This window comes from Aptenodytes forsteri, unplaced genomic scaffold (genome assembly GCF_000699145.1).
Source record: "Aptenodytes forsteri isolate BGI_AS27 unplaced genomic scaffold, ASM69914v1 Scaffold53, whole genome shotgun sequence".
Taxonomy (NCBI): Eukaryota; Metazoa; Chordata; class Aves; order Sphenisciformes; family Spheniscidae; genus Aptenodytes; species Aptenodytes forsteri.
In genome coordinates, this window is record NW_008795909.1 from 4,599,604 (window position 1) to 4,627,273 (window position 27,670).

General features: G+C 41.3%; 1 protein-coding gene across 1 annotated transcript; it reads right to left on the reverse strand.

Moving 5' to 3' along the window:
- Positions 1 to 17,507: 17,507 nt before the first annotated feature.
- Positions 17,508 to 25,686, reverse strand: KBTBD8 (kelch repeat and BTB domain containing 8). Its single transcript, XM_009284380.2, has 3 exons — positions 25,481 to 25,686; positions 23,712 to 24,826; positions 17,508 to 21,150 (listed from the first exon to the last, which is right to left on the reverse strand). The coding sequence occupies exons 1-3, from the start codon at positions 25,627 to 25,629 to the stop codon at positions 20,687 to 20,689; spliced, it is 1,728 nt and encodes a 575-aa protein (XP_009282655.1). The 5' UTR covers positions 25,630 to 25,686; the 3' UTR covers positions 17,508 to 20,686.
- Positions 25,687 to 27,670: the final 1,984 nt, after the last annotated feature.

A 27,670-nucleotide genomic window follows, 5' to 3' on the forward strand; every position in this document is an offset into this window, starting at 1 on the left:
AACGAGGTTAGCAAAGATCTGCAGTTTAGAGTGTCAAAACTAATCCAACGAATTGTGACTGCAGGGTCCAAACACATCCAGCCCCTCCACAAGCACCTTCTTCCAAGGCATGGCCCTAAGCAGCTGTGGCACAGCTGGGTCCAGAAGACCACCGCTGTCTCCAGCCCATCTCCAAAGCTGTCCTGCCACAAATAAACTCTCAAGTAGTGGTCTACAGGACGGAAAGAGGATCACCTGCCTCAGGGCTGCCTGAATAACACTTCAACAAGGTGGAGAGCTTTAGATCTCATTAAACCCTCCTGATGTTTGAGAGAGGAGAGATTTTGCAGGGATGCCATGAAGCCCCACTCCAGAACAGCAGAAAGCTGGCACTGCACGGTGCGGGCTGAGTCTGAATTGAGGGTCAGCAGCTCCTTGGCTTGGGGACAGGGGAATGTCACACTGGTTTGCAAGTAGTCTCTGGGACATGTTTGCAGGTCATAGTACTGAGCCATTACATAATGCAGGTGTTTTCCCAAAAAATTAACCCCACCTCACCCAAGTTCACAAGGTATTAGAGGGATAGTCAATTAAAGCTACAGAAAACTATCATAAAGAGGCAGCTGGGGCTTTGCTGGGTTTTTTTCCCCATCAAACAAAACTCTTGTGACAAGTGATCATAACTCCACAAAGGCTTCTGCTCTTGCTGTGAGTTCCCCCAAGAAACCTTCCTCTAGGACTGTAGCATTCCAGGAGCAGTTACTGCTGTTTGCTGCATATATGTAAGGCACCTTTGATTTGCTCCAAGGACAAGGATGTACCAAGCAGAAGCCAATTTTGGCTGATACGGCACAGCTCTCATCACCAGTGAGGCTGCTAGACACTGGAAGAGAGCAGGTGGGAAGCAGGACTGCAGGATAAAGTCTGCAACCACTCTGCACATAACCAGCTCCTCTTCATAGGATGGAAGACACCCAGCAAGCTCCTTCATTACCTTTCAAATGTAGTTAAATGTTGGGGTATGGAAACAAGAAACAGAATCAAACATGGGAAGAGATTAGTTCATGAGTCACGCGGTGCGGCTAGCTCTGTATAACCCTCTGTGCCCTTAACACAGGGTGATGCAATACTCAATATTACTGTAGGTAAACTCAGCTGGTCTCCGGTGCCTGCATTTTCTTGTGTTGCTTTGTCCTTCTGGCTGACCGTTGTCCAGCAGATCAAGCACGATGCTTTAGTATTAACTTTCAAGGTCTTACACAGATTGCTCTTTAGGAGCTTGTTGAACTTTTGACACTGTACATCCATGTTACCCCACAAGATCAAAAAGAGGAGACTTTTGGTCCAAGTGTAGTATTTGCTCAAGCTTGCTGTAATCCCGGGTTTACAGACTGACCTTCCCAAGAGCCCCCTAAGTGCCACAGAAATGACTCCTCGTAAGACAGGCTTCAAAGATGAACCTATTATCTAGGTCGTGTTTATAGGGCACTCCATCACTTAACATTCCTGGAGACCTTTGTGAAACCAAGTGTTTACAGACAGAGAATTAATTTCTACAATTTCATTCGGTTCTCAGCCCCATTTCCTAAATACCATGCTTGGGGCTGAAATTTTCCAGGCTTCTAATGCTATAGATCAGCAGATCAAACTTTGCAGCTGAAAGATTAAATCCTGGCTGCACTAAAGGTGATGGCAAGGTGCCTGCTGACTTCAGTGCAGCCAAAGTTTCACCCAGAAACGATATTCAATGTTAATATTTGTTGAAGCTTTTTTTTTTTAATTACTCAAGTGCAAAAAAACACACGCTGTCCTAAAAGACTACTTTGTAAACACTTAGCTGTACAATTTCTGAATATTGTAAAACTAAAGTTAGTGTTTAAAGGCATAATTCTCCCTGAAGGGATCCCCTGCATGCCCTCAACCACTCTGGGCAGGCTTTGCTGGTGCTTTCCTCCTCTCTCAAACACAGCATGCAGCTTCACTGGATGCTACAGAATTGTTCTAGATGTAGCTGGTGTAGCTGAAAGGAAGATCAAACTGAGTATTCAATTACTTATGCACTCAAAGATATTTATTCTCCGAGATGAAACTCCTAAATCTGTTGTTATTGCCATTCCCTCTTCTATTACTATTAGCATGCTGCTGCTTTCAGATCTATGGAGATGTCAACACCATTTACTGGAAACAACAACTGAAAGATGAGAACATGACAGGGAAATGTTTAGAATTATTAATCATTCACAAGAACAGAGGAGATAATTGATCTTCCTTAATTCTAGAAGAGTCTATAATCGTCACACAGGGATTTTTCCTAAGACTTTTTTTCCCAAGATCTATTTCTTTCATAGTTTGTTTGGTTTTTTTTTTAACCCAGATGCTACAGTGATTTAAAAACTGAGTGAGGTGAAGAGCGACCGCTACCACACCACAGGACAGATCCCCAGAGAGGAAGGGTGCTCATGCAGCAATAAACACAAGTGTTTGTGAAAACGCCAGGAAAGGTGGGACAGGCAGGACCCCCCTGCCAGCACTGAGTTCTTAACCCAAAGTCTGCGTAAAGGTAAATGCAACGCTGAAAAGGAAAAAGTCATCTTGCTTCACAGCATCTCATTTTTTCCTGCTTATGCGGACACCCTCCTGTTGTTACATGCGACATCTGGGAAAGTCAGGCGCTTGCACACTCGGCTGCAGCTTATAATGATAGCTCTGCAGCAATAAGATTTTATAAAAGTCTGTATTTAAAGATGGGAAGATCAATGATGAAAACCACAAGTTTTATACTGTAACGGCTTCTTCCCCCATCAAGATCACTGACAGCAGTTCCCTTGCTGTACTCTCTGTATCTTCATTCGGGTGTCGAGGGCCCTAGCTCAGGGAATGTGGAAAACAAAAAGCCAGAAATCTCAACCAATCTGAGACATCTCTAATGTTCGGTGCTCAGTTTCAGACATCCAATTTTCAGAGGGCCTGAACAGCCACCCTGAGGAAACAAGCCCTCTAGTAGCCCCACACAGCCTGAATTGCTTTTCAGTCTCTCGCTCAGTCTCCGTTAGCCCTTCTCAGCTCCTGACATGAAACCACCAGAGCCAAACAGCAGCCACAGGCTAAACATTCATTGTTTCAAGGGGAAATAGGTGCTCAGTAGAGCTGCTGATGTAATAAACCTGGAAGTGAACCTTTCTGTCCATCTGCAGCAGAGACCGTAGCCCAAAGAGCCCAACGAAACCTCCTCGCTGCCCGGCCGATCAACTCCAGCCAGACCTGAGAAGGCTCTTCCTGCAAGCAGGGAAGCAACTCATCCCTCACACCTCTCTGGTCATGTGCATCCCAAACCCCAAGCGTGCCAGCCAGCCCCGGTGGGTTAGCTACATCGGTACTTGCCCACTGGGAACAGGCTGAGACCAGCTGCTGGCTCGGTGGCAGTAGGAGCCTTCAGTCTCTCCCCTGACAAGGGCTGGATTTGAATCAGTAAGTAAAAAGTCACTTGCTCCCGTGCCAGCTTTCCAAGGCACGCAGTCATCTTGGGAATCACATGCTCAATAACACTAGGCATGAGCTGTCAAAAGAGTAAAGACACAGGTTGTCCGCGGAGTCACAGGCATTGCTCAGGGCACTGACAGAGTGACGTGTATCACTGTCCCGAGTGCCAGGTGAGCCTTACAGAAATTTTCTCCTTTCACCTTAATCCATCCCATATCAGATGACAAAACATCTCTGTTTTTTTATTGCAATGTAAAACCAGTTCCTAAAGTACACGAGATGAGTATGCGCGACTTCTGTACACAGGGTGTACCCTGGCGTTTGTAGCGTGTGACCCAGGAAGCCTCCAAACCGCACCGTCCTGAGGGTGACGGGGCACCAAGAGGACAACTTGTTTGTAATATTCTTTCCCAAAGTGTGTGTCACAGACCTTGTTTGAGGAAGAATACAGGTTTGGGTAGACGTGAGTCGATGCGGCTATTCTTGTGTTCTTAAGTGTTAATCCTATTACGTTTCACCCTTGCAAAACAAGCTAAGAAGAACCAAGAGCCTGCTAAAAGCCCAGCAATAACCTCCAGCAGCCGCACCTCACAGGCATCAGCAACCTAAAGCAAGATGGTCCTCTGCTAACCATTAACAGCAAGATACACACCAGCTCCTCAGATCAAAGTGGCAGACTGATACTTGGCATCAGTATCTGAGGCAAACATCCCCCTGAGAATTTCCACTTGGTGATTTCATTATGAGGACAAGCAATACCTTCCCACAACCTTTGCACAACGGCAACTTTTGCAGCCGAGGTGCAAGTACTCAGTGAATGTTTTAACTTGAAGTAACCAGTGGACACATTTGTCCTTTCAGAAAGATTCTGCAGAGAGAACTCTCAAACATCATCCCTTAATAAATGACTTGCAGCAAGATTTTAGCAACAGAATTAGGGAATATTTACATACTATCTCAAGATTTACATGCATGTCTGCCATGCCTGTTCATGAGCAAAACTTCAGGTTTCAAGTTTCCAGCATCTTCTCTACAACATGAGTGCAAGAAATACATTTTTTTGTTTCAAAAAGAAAGCCAAGAATATGAACAGAACAAAAGATGCAATACTAAATATGCTGAAATAACTGTCCAAGACTAAAATAATTCCACCATGGCCAAGCCTCCACCCACACATAGCAAGATTTCTGATGAAATAACGAGAATTGGTGACATCATATATGTTGTCAATAAAATACTCAGCAGTACTGGTTCTCTCTGTTTTGCCAAGGCACATCATCAGAAAACAGAGAGACAAACTTGCAGTTAGAGCTTTCCAAGAACTTTCTCAAAGGAATATATTCACCCCTCCCCTTTTGGTGTAGAGATCCGACCTCCTCTTTTCCAAAGAAAGATAAGGTCTTGCTTCACTTACCTCCTCCGTAGGTGGTAGCACACATGATGGATGTTATCCAGGCAATCTGGCTGTAGGAGATGCTGTAAACAGCCTGGAGCTCTTTAAAGTAGATTGTGAAAGCTTTAGGAAAGGTATATGCAAACCCAATCGAGATGGAGGCTCCGAACACCACTGCCCACCCCCATCCGCCATCAGGGGGTACGTAGCCCAGGTCTGAAGGGACTGGAGGAGACATGGTCAATCCAGATTTTGGAGCAAAAACGACTTTCTGGTGTCCTGCAGAGCAAAGGATATGTGTGTTTTACAGTATATACATATCGTGTTATCAGGCATCATTTTGAAGTGTAGTAAAACAATTTAGAGGTACAGAGGATCACCCACTCTTGAAGCCTTGACCTTTTGCTGGCTATTAACAGTTTTATTGTTCAGTTTTAACACAATCAAAATCACCCTTCCCTCTCCAATAACCCTGTCCATCCCTTCCACCTGTATTTTAAATACACACCCTCAAAATACTCCCATGGCTTCTGTGTTCAGGGATGGACCTCATTCAGAACCGAAGTTAATGCCTCCATTTTCTCTTCCACATCCAGCCAGTAGCTCGGTGTCTCACCTCGGGAGATGGCGTCTGTAGGTTGCCCCCGTCACAGTTGCTCAGCCTGTCCCTCCGGAGAGAAGCAGATGCCACAGTTGTACCGTTTTTAGGGTAAACGCGTCATTGTGTATTTTTCAGATGTGGGTGGAAAACCTTATGATTTCAGGTTATCCCTGCTTAAAAGAATAATTCCCATTACGTGAGCAGCAGGCGATCGGCCCCACAGTGTGTCCAACTCCCCTGTTCTGCAGGGGGACGAGGCTCTCTTGGCTGCTCGCTTCCCCCGAGCCAACAAGCAAACTGCGAGCAACTGCTTGCAAAAAGAGACTGAAGTTTCTTTCTACTTAGGGGCAGCAATTCCTCTTGTGCCTGGCGCCTGCCAGGCTAGCAGATTATGCTCAGGAGCAACCCAGATCAAAGAGGGCATTCACTCATTTGCATTCTTCCCATTTTCCCTGGCCATTAAAATAAAACGAGGGTAAAAAGAAAAGAAGTAAATCCTACGTGCCTCTCAGGAGTTAATCCACAAGTCTCCTCTCAAGGTCAAGACATTAGATCAGAGGGGAGAGGAGAAGGTCCCGCAGCAAAGGGTACCAGGTAGGTACACCTGCATCTTTGCAGATAAAAGGTGATTTATTGCCCTTATATACTGCAAACTCAGAAGCAAGGGAAGCTGATACGAAAAGGCATCATCAGAGCTAATGGGAAGGAGCAGACACAGATACCAGCTGGACACATTTTGCTGAACCTCAGGGGTAGTAGTCAGCTAACTAGGGAGAGAAGGACCTTTGCTTGTCTTGCAAAAAAAAAAAAGGAAAAAACCACCATAGGAGAAGTACAGCGTCACTTGCATCTACTTGAGAGTCCACTGCCTCTTCGGAGATGCAGTTTGGATTCAAACTGTAAGTAGGGGGACACCACTGGAACAGTAGAGAAAAAAAATATTATTTTAAGCAAGTGATGTGCCTACAGATATACGCCTGAACTCATGCTTTCTTTCATCTACTTTTACAGCTGTTAAGTGATAACACTAATATGGGGCCCTTACGCTACAGGCTTCAAGCTCCCCCTATGTCTGGACAACTGTTGCAGGTGCGGTAGATGGAGACAGATTATCTCCTCTCCAGCCTCAGCAGCATGCTGGGGCACCCCCAGATTGTGAATTGAACGTACAGCATTAAGACAAGGAGCTGAAAGCCAGTTCAAGAACACTGTATAAATATAATGAGATCTGGTTCGTAAACTCTCAAACTGCCACAAGCATTTATTCCCTGCTCCTCTCGTGAAGACGTTGTCCCAGAGCCTCCCACTTCTCATTGTTAATAACATACCATTTAACTCAAGTTTATCTACTTCTATTTTATAATGTTTTTGTGCTGATGGCATTATACAGCTGAAAGGCTTTCTCCTCTTCCCTGGTGTTATCCTCTGATGGTTTTACTGAGAGTAATCATATCCCTTTTAGCCCTTACTTCACCTAGGTAAAGAAGCTGTGTTTTTCCCCTCTCCTTAACAAGGACCGTGGGAACAGAGAACCTACCTTACCCTGGTTACCCGTGTCCACACTGCCCATCATTTTGGTGGCAACTAAAGGTGGCGAAAGGGAAAACAGCCCCAACCAAGGAAAATACCACACTGCTTTTGGATGAGATTTCCACATACATCAGGAAATATAGGGGTGAGTTTAGGAAGCCCTTTGTAAAATACTTATCAGACCTCCATTGAAAGTTCTCAATTCCCCCTGAAGATAATTGTTACTTTTTCCTACCACAACCTTTCTTCACTCTCTTTTTTATCAGGGACTGAGACTGTTCACCTCCTTTTACATTTTATTTAAGGGAGTTTATGTAATCCCATGCTCAGTGTTGCAAAGGCATCGCTGCTGGCTCTGGAGGCCCTCAAAGGTTACTCTGGAGAAGGATCACCACACATCGGTCTCATCCTCCTCCTCCTCCCTCAGCATCCACTACCAGCCACTGTGGGCAAGAAGGACTTGTGGTCAGATCCAGTCGAACAGCCCATAGCAATTGCATTGCACATGTGGCTGCAAGCTTTGCTCCACTGAGACCCACGTGAGGATTCGTTACCATTTATAGCCCAGGATCTTCACTGGAAGATGAGAGGAAGGTGTGGTGGAAGTCCTTTTGCTTAATCGCCCTTCAAATTAAAGTCAGTTTATTCCACTGCTTGTCCAGGATTATCACAGGTACATCCGCGCAGGCAAGTCCAAGCAGGCACGGCCACTGCTCACGTTTTGAGGTGGCCACACGCCTGCAAGTTTGGGGCAGGAGCTGTGCAGCCACATGAGAGCCGTGCTGTGCTCCAGCTGGTGTGCGTGGAAACGGGCAGGTAGAGAAACCCATGTCAGTCTGTACCCCCACTCAAAAGCACTCTTTAAATGGGCCAAGGGCTGCTGCACTCTTCACTTAGTTGCTTCGGGGGCCACCTGGCAAATGCACACGTAAGAACTACGCAACTCTTAACATAAAAGAAAACCCCTATGGCCCTAGACCTCTGTCCAAAGCAGACGAGCAAAACCCAGTTGTAACTGGAGAAAACATTAGTCCAAAATACTAATATTTAATAAACCCAGTCTTGAAGAACTCTAATTTCTACCTGGATAGAATTGTAACCAGGGTTGCAAGTTGTTGGGTTTTCTGAGATTTCATTGCTATATCAAGAGAAGACCAACTAAGAAGTCTTTTACAACAACAAAATAATAAACAATAATGAAAATATCCTATTACACTATGAGGGATGCTATGTTATAATTTCAGCAGCAAGGAAGATTGCACTTGCAAAGTTTCTCCTGTTCTGATATTAAGTAACAAAATGGTCTGATGGAAAAATAACGTTCCATGAATTTCTATTACAGGCATCCAGAATATATGGAACAAGTTATTCTGATGCAGAATCTATTATCCCCCATCATCTAAGGTTTTCCATAGGAAAAAAATAATTGTCTTTTAGAATTGTTAGCTATACTTCATTACTGTAGGGTGGGATTTTAAAAGAAAACCCAAGTTAAAGAGTAATAGTGGTGATGTTGGAATGACTGTCCATTGACAAGATGTTTAAGAGCTTTTATTCCTTATCAAATACGGATTTCATTGCACTGTTTCCATTTATGGCTATTCTATGGAATTTAGGCCATTCAAATATTATGGAGAATACCAAATTCCCAAAAACATTGACATATCCTAGAGGTTCTGAAATTAGACAAAATAAAATTAAGGGGTGAGCATAGTGAGGACATTTCCTTATTTAACATTAAGTTTGAAATTCACAATCTACCAAAGTTTAGGATATGTGAAAATTCTCAGTCCCCTCAAATTAAAATCTTTTTTGGCAGTCCTTTAAAAAGGTTGAGCCTGAACTTTAAATATATTTTCAGGGATTAACAAGAAAGGTTATTTTTTATTACCACCAATTCATTCTACTTGTAAAACTGTGACTAATTGTACACCACCTTTAAAATGGTATTCACAATCTACCAAAGTTTAGGATATGTGAAAATTCTCAGTCCCCTCAAATTAAAATCTTTTTTGGCAGTCCTTTAAAAAGGTTGAGCCTGAACTTTAAATATATTTTCAGGGATTAACAAGAAAGGTTATTTTTTATTACCACCAATTCATTCTACTTGTAAAACTGTGACTAATTGTACACCACCTTTAAAAGTCTGACATTATGAATATATTTGTTCATTTAATTTCATTTTCTGTTTAATAGGAGATTTATTGAGAAGGCGTTAGCATAAAATCAGAGTATGGTATCAGCTTCATTCTCCAGGTTTTCTATATCAAAGCTAATTCTTACATAATACAGAAAACCAAAGAGAAGAACTGACGTTAAAAGAAAATGTAGTGTACACTAAAAAATAAAAATCACATCAGTGGACTCTTACTTTCCTGACTGTAAAACAAGGCTTCTAAAGGCTAACTTGGAGGACCGAACTTTAGGGATTAATTTAACAGAGTTTAACAGCCTGAGCAATGAACAGACAGCAATGCGATACATTCACATTCTCCCCTCGTTCCTCCTGTGGCACCCCCATGGTTTGTGGGGACATCAGCACTAAGGAGGGCCCAGGACCGTTCTGGCATGGTGCGTTACCTCTTCCATTACCACCCACTTAGCCACGTCTTTGTCACCTTAAAGTTTCTCTGCACCAGCCCCTCATCTTCTACAGGTTTGCTCTTAATCTCCATGTGGCACCATAGCAGCTCCTTCTCCAATATCTACTTCAAGGAAATCTTTTACGTTTCGATTTTCCTTTTTAATAACTGTCATCTAAACTGTTTGATGTCCTCTGGGAAGCCCTTATTTTCTGATGTCAATGCCCATTTACCTCCAGGACCATGCTTGGTTTTTCCCCTCAGTATTGCTCAGGCCCTGCCACACTACTGAAGTAGAATTACAGACCTATAATTTTCCAGGTCATATTTAAACCAATAGAGACATTACATTTCATTTGATGTTCTCCAGTTGCATTTCACATGGAATTTCATTTGTCAGCTCTTTGAGATCATCCCATCTCACCCCATCCTTGACAGGTTTTATCTTTGCTTTACCCAGAGGGCGCTGAAACCCCTGCCTCTTTATTCCCCTTTTATTGTAGCAGAGGAAAATCCCGAGAGTTGCCTTTGTATAGCCATAGTCTGACTCAAATTCACTTGTAGGCTCTCTCATTTTACCCCTCTTTCCTTTTCATGAAGTTATACACGTCTGGACTTCCCATTTCTCCACCCACCATTCCCTATAGGCTTCCTGCTTTATTCCTGTTACTTTTTTTTAGAGTTAGTTATTCATTGGTCACATCTGGATCTTCTTTATCCACTATTCTTCCCTTCTCTTTAGGAAACTGGCTAAGCTTACTATCAACAACTTCAAAATAAAGAAATTCCAGGTCTCTTGCACAATCAAGGCCTGTACGTCTCAATCCAGCTGGTATTACCAGCTTCTTTCCTTAATTTATTGAACTTTTGTCTTTTGGAACTAACATATACAATCACAGTCCTCCATTCTGTAAGCCAAATCAACTGGGGAGTATTCTCGGACTACACAATTATTTTCTACAATATTTGTTTTATTTGGTTGGGGTTTTTTGGTTGTTAAATGAGAGCACCATGACAAATCAAAACCAAGTCTAATGCAGCTTCACCTGTTGATCCAGGGACTCCCTGGTGCCAAGTTTCCCTCAACCCAAGCAAGCCACCACACACCAGACATACAAACTCACTAACCGCCATTCAGTGGGACTGCTCTCTCTTCGGCAGAGGTGGGTACCGCTCAGACTCCCCTCCCGGTGGCACTCCGGTTGCTGGCTCCCCTGGCAGCGACCCGCTCAGCTTTTAAAGCCACGCTTAACTCTTCCCCCACCCCAGATGCAGCTGAGATCAAAGGTTGAGATCAGAGGCTGTATCCTCAGATGCGAGACCTTTCTGTAACTTGCAACACCCTCTGACAGCCGGCCCCTCAAGTTACATCCAAAGGCAATCGCATCCCACATTAACTAACCTTTCATGAACAGGGATGGCCCTTCGCCCACCAGGGACAAATTCAGGGCAAACACTCCATTTGCAGTGCTCGGAGTGCTGACCTCTCTCAGATCTCTGTGGATGTTAATAAATTATTTGTCAGATATCCCTTTTCCTTCCTCCTTCTCTTCCCTGTACATATTAACTTATTCTTTCGTCATGACACGTTTCTGCAGGCTCTGCTCCCACTCTCCTCCGGGGATATTTGCATATGGAGAGCCCCTATCTTCGCCCATCCTGCTATAGCAATTTTAACCTTCTGGCTGAAATCCTCTTGCATGACCTCTGGGTCACCTAAAATCCTGCGTCAGGCTTATTTTGATAACTCAAGAACAAATGAAGGGATTCACAGGCCATGGCAACACTTATCAAGGGGTGAATTTCACCCTGGAGTGAGGGAAGGGGGTACAGAAAGTTCCTGAATTTCTTGCCAGTAACCGAGCAGTTGACTTGGACTAGTGAGCGAGCAATGTCCACAGCGCGAGTCCACGCTTTGCAGAGGTTTATATAACCCAATTTCAGCAGGAATGTTTCCACAAGACTTACGTTGCAAATCCCCATTTGGGGGGATTTAAAACATTCCCCTGCTGTGTTTATAATCCAGACGCTGCAACGCACTACTTAAGCACAAGAAAAAACAGGAAAAAAGCTGACTGTAGGCGGGCCAGGGTAATGTTCTCATCCAATCTGAGTAGAAAACCCAGCAGAAAGGTAAACAGAGACAAAGAGAAAAATTATTCATCCAAGCTAACTTTGCAAGTCAGCATCTACTGTAGCCCATATTTCCTGCCTTGTAGCCACACGCAGTTATCCATGCTATTTCGTATTGCCCCAGCAAAAACATCTTCCTTGCAAGGACACAACGAATGCTTAAAACCATGCACTAGCTCCCAGTTTACATTAATAAGAAAGGCTGCCACCAGTGCTGTCGCAGCCAGCTGAGATGTTCTTCTCACAAACACTGGACGCACAAAGCGCACCTCTCATTTAAAAGGATTTTCTACCAACCAATAGTAACAGCATGCTCAAAAAATCTCCAATGGTCGAAAGACAGCAAGATAAATTCTTGTGAGAAATCCATCGAGGGCTATTAAATACAAAGATGCTACCTCTGGCATTGCAGATTCCAAATTGCTGGAGACTGGGGAGTATCGACGGCTAGCTCTGTTCTTGTCTCCCCAGGTATCCACCATTAATCCACTGTCAGGGAGAGAATACCAATTGGACATACCAAGTCTGATCGATCTTACGGTCCAGCTCTTTCTACTTCACTGGTCATGGCTTCTACCAGTTATTCTTTCTAAAAATGTTTTACAACCAGAAATATAACAAGCATATCTGGTGTTTTTCTGTCTTCTAAATGGAATAAATCCTTAAATGCAGTTATAGGTGCTATGAGAATTCGTTACAGATTGTTCAAGATGCATGTGGTCCTCTGTGCGCTGTCCCATAGGAGGTCATCAGAAGCTGCCTATTGAAGAGGCTGCAATTACACCAGACCTAGCGTCCACGGGAGTAATTTCTTTCAACACTACACCTTTAGGAATAATGTTATTGTAAAAACTTAATGGCATTGCAAAAGGTGAAATTCCTTTAGGCTTTTAGAATTAAGTAGCTTCTACGCTGCTGATCTTCTTCCAAAAACGTGCTTTCTCCTTTGCTTGCAGACACTTGATAGTTCCCTTGGCTCTGAGCCATTTTAGACTGATGCTTTACCAAATCAAAACACGAATTTGCCTTTGTTAAATTATATTGTCCCTCCTTCCACCTCCCTGTTAATAGCAATGGCCTAAATTATAAAGGTTTTCTGCTGATAGCTATTGGGCTGTGACCATTTGTATGCGCTTCAGGCACAATAGCAATTCAAACTATTGAGACTGCTTTTCAAAATCACTTTGCAAAACCTTGGTCACCTCCATCGGTGGTTGAGATGGACAAAAGCAGCAGAAACTCCTTTACTATTTCATTGGCCTATGAAAAATTGAAATGTGAATGACTAATCAGATGGCTCTTTCTTTTAACACTTGCTCTCCATATAACAGTTTTGATGTAAAATGTGGTACATCTTTTATTTCTTTTGTTTAAGAAAAACAAAATGCAAATTTGCAGAGTAAATACAATTTAAGCACTTCATTTATTGGCTGTGGGAGAAGGTTAATTTGATGTTCACCAAATATTCCTGCCCCTGAACTTTCCAGAATGTTTGAAGAAATCTGTTACTGAAGGAATATGAACAGAATCAAACTGGAAGGTAATAAAGTAATTCAAAATTTATCTGCAAATATTTTTCTGCAGCTGATGTATCACGTACCATCTTGACTTCAAATTAATCTACTGAAATTTAGAATTGAGTTTACAGATAATCAAAAACTATATATGTATCCTTAAAAAAAAGAGTCAAAAGTTGGTACAAACTGAGCATACAGTTCACACTGCTTACATTTGGACCGGACATTGCCAGCTTTCTGCTACAGTAAGAGCTGCAGAGCAGAGGTCACATGCAGGTCTAAGGAGACACGGGAACAGAGAGAGCATTCTTTTAAATGGATTTATTTGGTACTATTTTGGTTGTTTTCCAGGTATGTTATCATTGCTAGTACTCAGTGACACTTAAAGATCTAAATAAGCACATACTGTCTTTTAACAGGTCAGACTCCACCCTTTAAAGACAGTAACTGAGGCTGTCAGGGCACACAGCCTCCTGTTCCGTTAACCTGTTGCGGCTGCGGGGCCAGGCTGTCTCCCCGGGCGGGGCTCTCCCCTGGTCCACAGCCGCAGAAAGCTAGGACGTAGGAGAAACCTGTGACCCGCTTTTATAGAACTGCATGCAGCAATGGTCCTTCCACGCTGGGAAGGCCTCGCCATCACTCAGGTACTATAAAGAGTAGGACATCATGCTTTATCTATTTCCCTTTTCTTCCTCTTCAGGTAGATCTATGCCTTCTTTACTCAAAGCTTATGACACGCAGGAAGCTGCCTAGCCCAGGACGTAGGAGAAACCTGTGACCCGCTTTTATAGAACTGCATGCAGCAATGGTCCTTCCACGCTGGGAAGGCCTCGCCATCACTCAGGTACTATAAAGAGTAGGACATCATGCTTTATCTATTTCCCTTTTCTTCCTCTTCAGGTAGATCTATGCCTTCTTTACTCAAAGCTTATGACACGCAGGAAGCTGCCTAGCCCTTCAAAAACAGTGAAACCCAGCCAAATGTTCTCCAAGTGGGGATTTTTAGCATCTTCTCCATGAGGAAACACAGTATTTAGGGTTTTGTACCTATGCTCGATCACTCTCACTGTCTGCTACCACACACACCTCAACTTCTGAGATGGTGTCTGGTTTAAATTACATTTTGTGGAGGGCCAAAGCTTTCAAAGTTGTAAAGAGTCTGTACAGGTTTTGTGTGCAATTAGTTGGCTAAAAAGGAAAGAGATCCCACTGCTACCTCCCGTAAGGGACAGCTGACAAACACCACCTTTGTTATGCTTCAGAAAATCCACTACGGAGAGATACAGTAGAAATCAGTTAGTTTTGCTGCTCCTGAAATAACTTGTTAAACCGTAGCTTGATCATGTAAACTTAGCTAAAGTTAATAAATACTTGCCTCTTACAGTGGATGTTTGCATTATTATTTGTGTAAAGTACAGAAACACGTAAATCAACAGTGAGGCACATGGGACCTTAACTAGATGTTAAGAAAGGGGGGAGGTTCAAGCTTTGTTAGTCTAACTCTTCCCCCTTTGAGAGGCAGAGAGGGAAGTACATGTTGCAAAGAGATAAGGAGAAAGCAACGGTTGGGTGGTTATTTCTCCATCTATTGACTGCATATGAGCGCCCAGCTGTGAGATATTCCCCCCGCAGGCAGCATACATGAGTGTACTTCTAGAGACTGAACAGAACGCTTTGGGGCTATGAAGAACCAGAGCATGGATTCATGCAAGTGGACTGCTGGAACAAAGTTGTGCGTGCCATAATGCAAGTTACCATGCAAAGTTCTGGCATCCGTTGCTGTGCATTATTTCACATTATAATGCATGCCAAGCGTTAAGAGGATTTCACAAGAGCTACTAGGATATTTGGGGCACTAGGGGCCAATTCATCTACCTGTTTTTGCCCTGAGAGCGGAAGAGAAATTAGAGAATCAAAGGACACGGTTGAACTACTCCTGTCCCAGTTTTGGCTCCGGTCCCTCTCCCTGGCCATTACAAACCCAGACTGCCTTCCAGATATGACTTTTATGACTTAGCTGAAAGTTTGCAGACATCTCCATAAACATCTTTTATAAAGCAGATATCAGCTACTGCTTAACTCATAGATACACTGACATCTTTTTGAAGGAGCCATGAACACTGCAGCAAAGCACAAGAACCATTTAGACGTATCTGAAGAGTGAGGCGCTCACCAAGGCTTCTGCTACAACTGCTCAGTTCAGTTTCTTTTCCCCTCCGGTTAAAAAAAACCCTTATAAGGAGATAATTCCAGTTAGCTTCTGAAGCTTTAGCTTTGTCCAAACTGTGGACTCCAAGTTAATTTGATTTGTCCCCAGGAAGCCGATGCAATTTGGTTCTTTTTCTTGCAGTCTCTTGTTATTGTGCTTTGAAATAACTTTTTCCCTTGGGGATCACAGAGGGAGGTCTCTTTTTTGTTCCTGTCAGCTTCAGCTTTTTCTTGATTTCTTTAAGCCTCAACAGTGCATTACATACTAGCATGTTGCAAAACCATAACATGGCACTAGAGGATCTTCCATTGTAAGTTCTTAAGAGTTTTGGACAGAGCAAAGGTGCTCCAAACAAAGGAGACAGCAGACAGGGAGGCTCAGGTTAGGATGCTTTTACCATTCAAGTATTTGGTGACTGCAACTGCAAATTCCATGCTGGGGATGGACAATTTGGACTCTCAGTCACTATTTTATTAGCAAACTCCAGAGGTGGCATAAAAGTACAGCCAAACCTAGTTAGACCCGTCTGCCTAACAGCAGCTAGTAGTTTTTCATGGCCCCAGCTGAGTTCTCAGATGTGGAAGCAAGTAGAGAATGCATACAGTTTAGTGTGTGTTGTTGATTTATTCAGCCCACTAAAATAAGTTAAACACCAAGCCTACCTCCTCTGTGCTGCCTTCATCACTTTTTCTGCGAGGTCTTCAAGAGGATGCATCCCTGGTTTTTAACAGAGCGATTGCAGACCTGGATAGGAACGCAGGAAGGCAAGCAGTGCCTTTGCTCTGCTGGCTAATTTTTCCAGAGAAGTCTTCCCAGCAACGGAAGGCTGCAAACAGAAAAGATATCAAGATTGTCTGGTACATGTTATCGTAGGTTGGAGGAAAGGAGCTCAACTATACAAGGAACAATGCCGTGATCACACAAAACCAACCAGTGATTATACAAAGAGGCTGGGACCCTTGGGCCCTGTAACTGGAGAGCTGCAGACTGCTATTCAGTCTGACTGGAAGGAGCGTACCATTCTGAACCGGTGACCAGGAGCACGGATCGGTCAGCACAAACTCACCCAAGGTTGGGATCATCTTGCAACAGTCTCCAGAAAGGTGGGTACCGCACTGCATAGCTCACGAGCAGTCTGCCACATCAGCCCGCCGCACAGATGGCCTAGGCAGCCAACCCGGTCTGACTTACTGATCACACGTGGCAGAGTTCATCTGAACATACACAATCACCACTAGCCCAGACTCCTGAATTGTTTCTGCTGTGACCAAACTGCCAAGGTGAACAGCCTTCAAATCGCACCCAGACAAGTTTACAGGCTGGGGGTGAGGGGCTGAGGGGGTGGGAGGATGGAAATAACGCCTGCGAGAACCTGACAAGGAGTGCCTTCCCAAACAAGAGAACTTCATGTTGTTTTCCTAGGCTGCGATGACTTAGCATCACCGCTGAAGTCATTAGTCTCTGAAAGGGAACAAAGGTTCTCGAATAAAAAGTGTAATTTACAAGCACACGTGCTAAGCACCATCACTACATCAGAAGCCACATACAATGCTGGAGTTCTGTTAAACAGCCAGGGGAGAGGAGGCCTCTCGTTCTCAGCTCTGCAGCAGACTCCTTTGCAACCAACATCACTGTGCTCTCTCCGTCCCTTTTACCACCTGGGAAGTAACTTCCCTGCTAAGTAAGGATGCTGGGAAATTCAGTACAAAGTGTTTCAGGGTTTTCCAAGATACGGTATTATCAGACTGGAAAGCCCTACTTGACAATCCTGCTGGGATGTCAGCTCCAGCCAAAGGTGGAAGGGGAAAGATGATGTCACCTGCGTGTAACCAAATGAGAAGTTAGACCTGAATAGCCACAAGGAATGAAGACAAAAAAGCAGAACAAAGCACTTTCCACCTCAAGCAACAGCATAGTGCTGCCTTAAAAAAAAAAAAAGTGACATTACATAGAGCTGAGACACACAAGTGCAGAAATAGAAGAACTGAACAAGCATCAAAAAGTTGTATCATTGGGTTAATTCAGAAGTTTACTCTACTAAAATGCATGCAAGAGATTTATCACAAAACCAGTTGCACTCCGCTGTATTTCAACAATAGGTTTATTTTAAGAAACATAACATGACATTAAGTAAAAATGCAAAATTGTGCAATTATGGCAAAATGTTTAAAAATCCACACATTTGCCCTCAGAGGACTACAGTACTTCTTACTAACATACCTGAGCACTGAATGTTGGATGCCATTTCTAAACAGCCTTACGAACAGGGAGCTCTTCGATTTCTTGTAGAACATACACACGCCACATGTTTGGTGCACCAAAACTGCTTTTAGTTATTCTAAATTTTACTGATGGAATCAAGTGGAAATTACAAAATGTTCCCTTCTAAAGTAACTAATGATTTTGGAAGAGATTTACACTCACGTAAGTCCTTACAATGCTAGAAATTCATTTAATAAAGGGAAATAAATGAATGCAGAAAAAATACCATGTGGGGAAAGTGTACAGATTACTGTTTAAATATTATCAGTACCTTTGGTGCAATTATTTCTTTTTTTGTGCTGTGCAAGTTTATTTAAGCCTGACTCTAAAGCAAAACTTTACCAGGAATCTGACTTTCAGCAAAACGCAGAAGCATTTAAGACTTGGCAAAATGTCACAGCTACATTACTGTCTCAACAAAATCCTCATGCACAAGATTTAGTATATTCTACTCCCACGGCAAGTTCCAGGATTTAGCTTTTAAACACATTACAGACTTGGATCACACCCTCAGTTTGAATGGTTAAACAGAATGGAGATCTTCGTACTTTAGTGCAGATAAACAAAATAAACAAACCTACTGCAGAATTAACCACAGCATATTGTACTTCTATACATCACATGACCAGTCAATTGCTAACTCAATTCTATTTCATAGTTTCAAGTAATATATTGAAATTTGTTCTACTAAATAAATATAGAAGATTGTCAAAAAGCAGCAAGAAATCTTGTAAATATTCAACCAAGCTTAAAAAAAACAAAAAACAAGAAAAAAGTTACATAACACTTTGCAAAAAAATGGTTTTACACACAAATGCAACACTGTTAGGGAGGGTGCTTCAGAAAGCTTGCAGCTAGAGGCCTACAACAGCGCAAAGAGAGCTAGCCAAGGACTAAGGATAATTTTAAAAATGAAATTAGTTGTACTTTCAAAAAAACCACTCTTATTCTTGGCTATGGATATATAAAAAACAATATCCAGAAGAAAACTAAACAAAGAAACAACACACCTCAACACTGTTGGAAAATGCAGTCTCAGCAAGAATTGTCACCTTCAACTTCAGAAAAAAAATTCAGGCGCTCACATTTGAAAGAAGCGGTTTGGTGAATCTCTGGAAGATGAGGTATGTAATGCAAAGAGGCATTTATTTTTTTCCTTTTCATTTCACAGTTTTTTGTTTGTTTTTGCCTTTTAAACAATTTGTGCAAGAATTAAGAAACAGAACCAGGCGAGTATTTTCATGTATTAGAAAGATTCCTTTTGGGAACAGTAAGACCACATAGTAAACAAACATTATCCAAATCCTCAGCCATGCCAGGGGGATAAACAATGAGCTAAATATTTGGCTTACTGAAATATCAGCTGTTAAGCCAGATAATGGTAAGCACTTACAGCCAGTGATGGCCACTGCCATTTCAAGTTAACTGGTTTACTTAGGTCAATTTGAGAAAATAGGGAAGAGTAAGACAACATACTCTCAGCTCTGCAAAAATTAGAGCTGTAACAAATTAAACCTGGCAAATTACAGCTGACGGGGGTTTTAGGATTCATCTTTTCCCTTTTAAATCCAGTTTTCACTACTGAAGTAGAGGCTGAACTTTGAACTTATTTACTTCTTAAAAATAAGCTAAATGTTAAATACATAGAGAAAAGTGTTGCAATATATTGGATCCCTAGTCTATATTTGCATCTAAGATTATTTAAGCCATGGACACTTATTGTCAATTTTGCTTTAATACAATGGATAATGAAGACAGCTCAGTAGTGCAAATTTTCACATTATAGATCAGAATGAGATAGAAAGTATTTGAGGGCTTGATTGCGGGGAGAAAAGAAAAACAACTTGTAAAGTTAAGCCACACTTTCCCAAATTACTGGAGCACATGCCAACTCTGCACACAGCACTGTACTTCAGTGGAGACAGAATGAACACTCCACACAAAAAGAAAAAAAACATAAAATCAATATTATTAAGGCCATATCCTGTCACCATTCTGTGCAAGAATACCACTGCAGTAAAAATGTTATGTTAAAAAAGATAACATGATGACAGGACAGGGCCTGAAGACGGACACACACTCCATGAAAAATAACAGGCTGTCTTAAACAGTAGCATAAGGCTAGCCCATGTCAGACAAACAAGTATTAAAAATGTACTAGCACCATCAACTTTTGGGTTAAAGCCCTTTATGGGATGGAAAAAAGGTTTTAAGCAGTGTTTAAAAAAATGGTTTTACAGCACTACAGCTATGTGGCAGAAAATAGGTGTTAGGATTTCCCCCCTCCCATCATTAAGCTCAATTTTAACAAAAATTGACAGACAGGAAGGGGTACAGTAATCTGAACAGGCCTCCATCCGGGGCAAAGGTACTCCATGTTTCAATTCTGACTTGAGTTCTTCTCCCAAACTGTAGTGCACAAACAACATCACAAACATCTTAGCAGACTTCAAAAACAGTATATAAAAAAAAAAAGATCATTATGAATCAGGATCTACCATTCCTCTATGTACTTTCAATCTAAAATTAAAAAAAAAAAAACAACTCAGTGATATTGCCTCAAATTTTACCCGTATTTAAAGAAAAACGGAAAAAAAGAAAAGTCACTTCAAAACATCTTGGACATCCTTAGCTATTAATGCTAGATTTTCTTTCACTGTAGTGCATAGTTATCCTGGCTCTTCCACTTAATTTGCTCTTACCACAAAAACACCCCTCTAGTATGACATGATTAAGTGTTTACCAGAAAAAAAATGCTGATAATTGCACTTTGTAACCTCCTTTTCATGTCTCAGGAAAATATCAGTAAATATGAAACTGAACCAGTAATTCCCTCCCCAGACTGCAACCTTTAAAGAGCACCCATCCCCATATACAAAAAACTGTCTGTTTCAGCTTACAATAAATACTGACAGAATTTCTTTGTTTTCTTTTAAGACATGTTTTCTCTAGCATCAGATTACCACTGAAATCACTAAGGCCTGTTACTGAAAAGAAAAATTAAATAACTTTCTGAAGACACTGCGGATACAATTTAGCAACAACACATTCAAAATGCCGGCCTAAATCCCAGAGCCTATCTGGAGTCTCATATACTTTTTGCCATTGGTCAGTAACCTCATCATACTGGTAGAGTGAATTCTTCCTGCTGGTTCTGAAAACATGTTCTTCAACAGTGACTTGAGTAGCTCTGACAAACAGATGGAGTTTATTTTTGAGGAGTACAAGTTTTATATACGGATTAATGGACTGATCACATGGAAAGTCTTTTTTTCGAGTCCACTTATTTTGTTCAATGTCATAGGCCTCTACGGTAAACATACGTTGATGGTTTCCACAGGTTCCGGCTATGTAGTAGATGGAGTCATTGTATACAGTTGCCAAGCCTTGGATTCTAGGCACAGTCATTGGGGTCAAAAATCCCCAGTAATCCTTCTGAGGATCATAGCAGAGAAAAAATTCCCCTGAAAAGAGAGGAAAAATAAAACATAACTTATGCTTCATTTCCAGAACAGCAATTCTGCAGCTATTAAGCTTTCAGGTATGTTCTTCCACAGACAGAAACAGTCTACCAATTTTTAAAAGCCTTGATCCCATAGCAAAAAACCTAGCACCACGCCTGCTTTCTTCCAAGCGCATTACAAAAATATTAACAGCATGAGTAAAAACTACTTTGAGTTTTATTCCAGCTGAAGAAGAGGGAATTTGAAGCATATCAGAAATACAATGTTTTACATATTTCCTAGCTATCCTTTACTACTTCTAAACCATGCTTAATAATTTGGGACAAAACCTTTCAAGATTCCAGTCTTGAAATGTCTGAAGTATTTGTTTCATTCTTTAACATCTTCACAACACGTCATCTACAGACTGCGGAGTCTCAGAATTCAGTGCTTGAAAGTTGCTAAATCTGAGCAAATAATTGTGTCTTGTACTACACACAGATTTTGAAGCTACTTGTATCAGGTAGCTGGGTTACACATTTAGGTTGATCTGCTTAAAAGGATGCCAGGTGAATACTTGCATGAAGCTACTGATTCATCATTAGTTTTGCAATTTAGATTATAAAACACCTCTTCTGTTGACTGCCCAGAGTAGCATCTACAGACTGTAGCTAATGGAAGTTCAGAAGACTGCAAGCTCATGCTCTGCAAACTTGATGCAAAGAACATGGATAAAGACAACCTTGTCCTTTGTAAAGCCCAGGGGAAGAAAGGCCTAACATTTGCCAAACATTAGCATAATTCAAATCATATATAATTTCACATGGCTATTTCAAGAATTTTAACCAAGCTGCTGTGTAACCGAGCACCTCAAGTATAACAAAGAATACAGAAATAATACAGTAAAATGGGTGGAACATAGCTTAAGAGATTAAGTCTTACAGATAATACATTTTTTGATTATTCACTTTTGTTCCACAGTGTAATCTCCTATGACTGATGCTTGTGTTCCATTGGCATTTTAACACTCTCAATCCTTATTGACTACTTCAAACTTTTGAGCTTTCTCTAGAAAAATTATTGAAAGTTAACTTTTTTATATTACTTCAGTGCAACTCAATCAAGGTTTTATCTACCACACTCAAATAGAAGAGTTGCCTATTTCCCATAACACGAATCTTTATAATTTGCTGGTTAGCACAGTAAAGTAGCTTGCTTATTTATGCAAGTGTTGAGTTGTCATTTAAACCACTGAAGCACAGAATTAGTGCAGCTAAAATTTGTAAACAAGATGCACTCTTATTCTACAGGTTGTAATAATATCCACTTTTTAGCAGTTCTAAGAAACATTTAAAGGATGAACAAATACCAAGTTAAATATTCTTCAGCATTCCTTTTTAACCATCTAAAGCAGACGTCTGACCCAATAAAGAGACAGATAGAGAGAACTCACTAGTGTAAGAGAATTACTTAAAGCCGCAAACAACAAGAGTCAAACCTGATACAGAAACAATGAAAGAAGAAAACTCTCTGCAAATCATGTGGAAGCCCACCAACCTTACCGAGTGGCAGGAATGCAAAGTCAAGAAATCAGGTTGACTTCTTCCGGTAAATAACAGTGACCTTACAGTATTCTCTATCCTGTTTCTTCCCTGCGGTCCACCTTTGTATGGAGAGTGACCCAAAGAGGGAGCTGGTATGGATCTAAGACCCCAGCTTCCGCAGGTGTTTACACAGAGGTGACCCTTAGCAAAACATAACCAAGACACCCCCTCCTCCTCTCTTTCCACTTCTTGGGACTCTTACTACATCCTCATAGACCAGTCTCAGCACTTTTAAGTGTAGACTGCTATATGGCTCATGCATACATACAAATACATATTTTATATAAGGTCTCCATAAATAAAGGTAAGAATAAATTATTTGATCCATTCCCATAATGATCCTTTTTATTCATTTAAGAATCAATATCTAATACACCAATAAGTCTGATCGTTTACCGGAAGAAAGGATGTAAAGGCAGTACTATAATTACTGACCAAAGAAACAGAGCTATCTAGAAAGAGATGTCATCTTAGTTACCAGGACGACTTCAAAAAGCAGGGTAGGGCAGGAAACAAAGGCCCACAGTGGTTAACTGACTTTTACAAGTCACCAAGAATACAGACACCAGGAATTTTCACAGGTTTAGCTACATAAAATGCAAAGTGCTTTTTCATAGCGCAGTATCTTTTCTTCAACATTAATGCATTTCACCCAGATAAAGAAGAGTTAATAAAGAATTTTCACAGTAAAATTTAATACTATACTGTTGCCTTAGAACACCACCAAAACTGCCATTTGTGCAATAACTCAATACTACAACTTAGTGACACATTCCCAGGGCACGAGAACTCAAGCAGCAACCTCACTCTTCCTCGCCCACTGCTCTCCCTAACTTTCCTCCCACCCCATTGTCCCAGGGCACTCTTTAAATGTCCAGGAAACTTGGGTGTTCTAAGGTGCTCAAGAGAGCGCAGACAGTTGGATTGAGCAACCCCCACTTCCAATAAAACACCACGTAGTCAGTCAAACCACCTTACCCTGTAAAACATAGATGTTATCCTTATATTCCACAGCACTATGAAACTCCATTGCTACCGGCATTGGACAGACAGCTGTCCAACAGTTCTCTCGGCTGTCATAACACTCCACAGACTTGAGTGAGTTTCGCCCATCTCCTTCATAAACGCGACCACCTATTGCATACAGTTTACCACAGCAATGAACCAACTTGCAGCCTATTCTGGCTCGCAACAAAGGAGCTTTCGGAATCCACCTATTGCCAGAGTGATCATACATCCAAAAATCACTCTCTGCTCTGTGGTCAATGGAGACCTCGCTGCTGCTTGGTCTGTAACCACCCGCAATATAAATATCATTATCAGGAGATACAAGAATTCCAACCTCCCTCAAGTCATTTGGTGGCTTGCATAGTTTAAACACTCTCCCTGTGACCGAATCTAAACAAGGCACTGTTTGCTTCTTTCCTGAGTGTTTGTGGGCAGCATCAAAGCATATGATCATTTCAGAAGCGGTCATTCCAAGCCGTTGTGTATAGCCATTGGCACTATGTTGTCCCTTTTGTACACAGCTTTTGGCCATAGCCTGTGCAAACATGGGAGGGATTTTCTCTAAAAATGTCTCTTCCAACAGAGGCATACGGATGCATTTGGCAAATATTTCTGGAAGGTGCACTTCTCTCTTATTTTGTTCATGCTCAAACCACCTTATAATGCTGTCATAAACATGTTCTTCTTTGTCTACATTTAAATCATCACTGTCGAGTATACTTATCAGTTGGTCTTTTCTCAACTGAAGAAATTCTTGCTCTTTGGTGACACTCAGAAACTTTTTACGAATGTAGTCTTGTGATCTGTCTTTGAGTTCCTGATGACCATAGTGATCAGCAAAGATAAACACCCCAATGGAGTTCTGTGGGTCCAAATGACTGATCATATATTTAGCACACTGGTCTTGTATGGAAGGGATCTGGAAGATACTAGCTGCAGTGAACAAAGCTTGAACGTTGGCCTCTGTCAGCATTACTCTGGAGGTATATGCATAGTTCAATACTAAATGCATTGACTCTGCTTCAACACCAACTATACGAACTTCTTTCTGGGTACTCTCTGTAAGGCCGCTAGTGAACATAGATCTACAAAAGAAAAATATTTAGCAGTTTATTTGTAATTACCTTCTAACTACAGGTATAAGAAATGAAATTATATTGTACAGCTAATCCCAGTGTGTTTGCCCTTCTGTCAGCACAAATACATTTATCACTGATGTTACACTTTCCTGTTTGGGTACCCAAATTTAAGATCACTTCTAGACTTACTGAAACAAAAGTGGCAAGCTGGAATTTCTTGCTTAATTATCTCACTAACCCCATATTAAAATTCACTCAGTTTACAGGCAAAGCTCTTGACATATCCAAGTCTTTGCACTCAACTTTCAACGTGTTATTTCAGATGCATGTTCTAGCATGCTAGAATATATACCTTTAAAAGGAAACAAGTAGTTTAACTATGCTGTTACTGTATCCAAGATAACCTCAATACTGGAGGCATTTTTGTTTGGGTTTTTTTTTAAATCATGTGATGTTTTCTCCAATGAAACTCTCCTTCGACAAACAGACACTGATAATTCATTGACATTAAGAGAACAATAATCTTTACTTACTAGGGGCACCATGTTATCAATAGTTACATGGAATATTAGTATAGGTGTGTTTTTTTCTAATTTTCATTTAATGAAAATGAGTTATAATTCTGCTTCTCATTACAACTAGAACAATGGACTATTGTACCTGAAATAAGGACTGATTGCAGCAAGAACATTCCTGTGACAGGAGAATGTTTTCCCATGATCCACTTCCACTACGATATCTGTCAGTTGTCCTTCATCATACATGGTTTTAAGCTGTTGAAGAATACTACAAGCATGGAAGGGGTCCATTCCGCTGCTGACTGTGTTTGAAGAAGGAATTCCGTTCAGTGTTTGTGAAAACTTACTTGGTTCTACAAAGAAAAATTGAAACTGTTTAACAAAAAACAAACAAACAAAGAACCAACCCCCAACCCCCCACACACACACCCCCGCAAAAAACCCCATGCATGAACAAGAATTAGCACAAATTAATATTCCATACTTCCTCACTGTCACCATCCATCAACAGCAAATCTAAAATTTTCAAGGGTGAGTAAAAATATAGATACCTCAATATTTTTTTTCCCTTTTTCCAATGTACATGTAGGTTACCATTAACCTATAAAATTATATCCATTAATATTAAGAAAAAAAATCATATAAACGGTTCATATTTATTACATATCACTGGGGAGGAGGGAAATTAAGTCAAGAATCACAATGCTTACTCACTTACAAAATGGGAAAAACAAAGAATGCAGAAGAATAAAATAAGCCCCCAACCTACATCACCATTACACAAGTCTACATGTACGTACTTAACTTCACACTGAAACAGGAACTGGCTACTAACTTACACAAGTGATGGTTAATAGCATAGACTCATGAAGAAACAGCCCTACAGTAAATATGTTGGGCAACAAACTTAAATTCACATAAATTTGTATATACGATTACATGTTTTTCTTTACAAATAAAATACAATTACCATTTAAAATTACTCAGATATGAAGGAGTTCGCATATCATTATGAAAACACAGGAAGTGGCGCATATGCTTCTAAGTAACGTGATATGCCTAATGAAATAAATCCGAAAGTAAAAATTGAGCAATGTCTCACACACAAAAATCTGTTTCGTAATAGCAATGAAATTTTTTACGCAACAACAACAAAGGAGAGCTCAAAAGAAAAACATTAGGTGGTAAGAGCTGCAAATCAGGTAAAGCTGCTGACTGCAACAGAGAATGCTTCCAAAAAATTTTGGGCAACACAAAGGGGCAAAGAGGATAGCGAACAACAACTGTTGATGATGAATAGGAGATTTAAATTCTAACTCGTGGTGATATACAATTTCTCTCACTCAGAATTCAGACACAGCTTTGAGCACAGTCACAATTAAATCAGTAGGGATCTGCTGTTGGGCACGCATTTCCCATGGCAGGCTTAGGGCCAAATATTGTCAGTGTCTCTTCAAAGTACTGTTAGGAAAAGTCTTCAAAACACTTTTTTTTTTCCAAATACAATAGTAAATACTTAAAGGTAAGGTCTACAACAGGGGAGTTTATTTTATCACAGCAACTGAGCTCCAACATTCAAAACTAATCAATCATTAGGGGAGAATTTGTACTTGTACTTGTTCAGAAACAACGTTAATCACTAGCGAGCAACTTCCAAGTAAATAATACTTTGCTATATCAGTTCCAAGACTTCCTACCTAGCAAAGCTTTGATGTACAAGAAAACTTTGATGTAGCTGCCGTTGCAGAACAGTTTCATTTACTTTTTAACAGTGAAAAAGATGTGAAATAGTTCTTCTCTAACCCTGCCAGTCACTCAAGCAATGAGCACATGCAATCAAGGCAGCTTCCAGCGCTGCTGGACTCAGCCAGGAACAGATACTCATCCCTGTATTCCAGTTTTTCTGTTTAATCCTTGACACTAACCACATTACAGTTTTCACCCCGTAAAACCTTCCCAGTCGCTTTCATCACCTTCATTTTCTCCCTCCCACCCCAAGCATCTTTTTCCTCTATTAATATTCTTCTCGCTTGCACCTCAAAGTTTTAACTGTTAAAACTCCCAGACATCACCCCAAAATACTCTCCACGCTAATTTCTCAGACACCACTCCCTTTTCCACTCCCCATATATCCACCTTCATAGAAGCCTTTCATCATGGACAACCCCGCTCCTCCCTCTCGGCTCATCTCCCCTCACACAGACCACAGTGCGGGGTGTCCCTCACAGGAAACCCTCCTTCCACCCTAACAAAGCACAGTACCACTGCACAGCTCCCCTCACGCAGTACTGCTCTCTCCCCACATACAGGCCCTCACTCCGGCGTCCTCTTA

Bases quoted from the DNA above. Each gene is read 5' to 3' on its own strand.
- KBTBD8 (XM_009284380.2), bottom strand. From the start codon at position 25,629: ATGGACCCCTTCCATGCTTGTAGTATTCTTCAACAGCTTAAAACCATG. The intron at 24,827-25,480 runs GTACAATAGTCC...TTTCTTTTGTAG, and splicing joins GCAATCAGTCCTTATTTCAG to ATCTATGTTCACTAGCGGCC. The intron at 21,151-23,711 runs GTAAGGTGGTTT...CTCTCTTTTCAG, and splicing joins TAACATCTATGTTTTACAGG to GGGAATTTTTTCTCTGCTAT.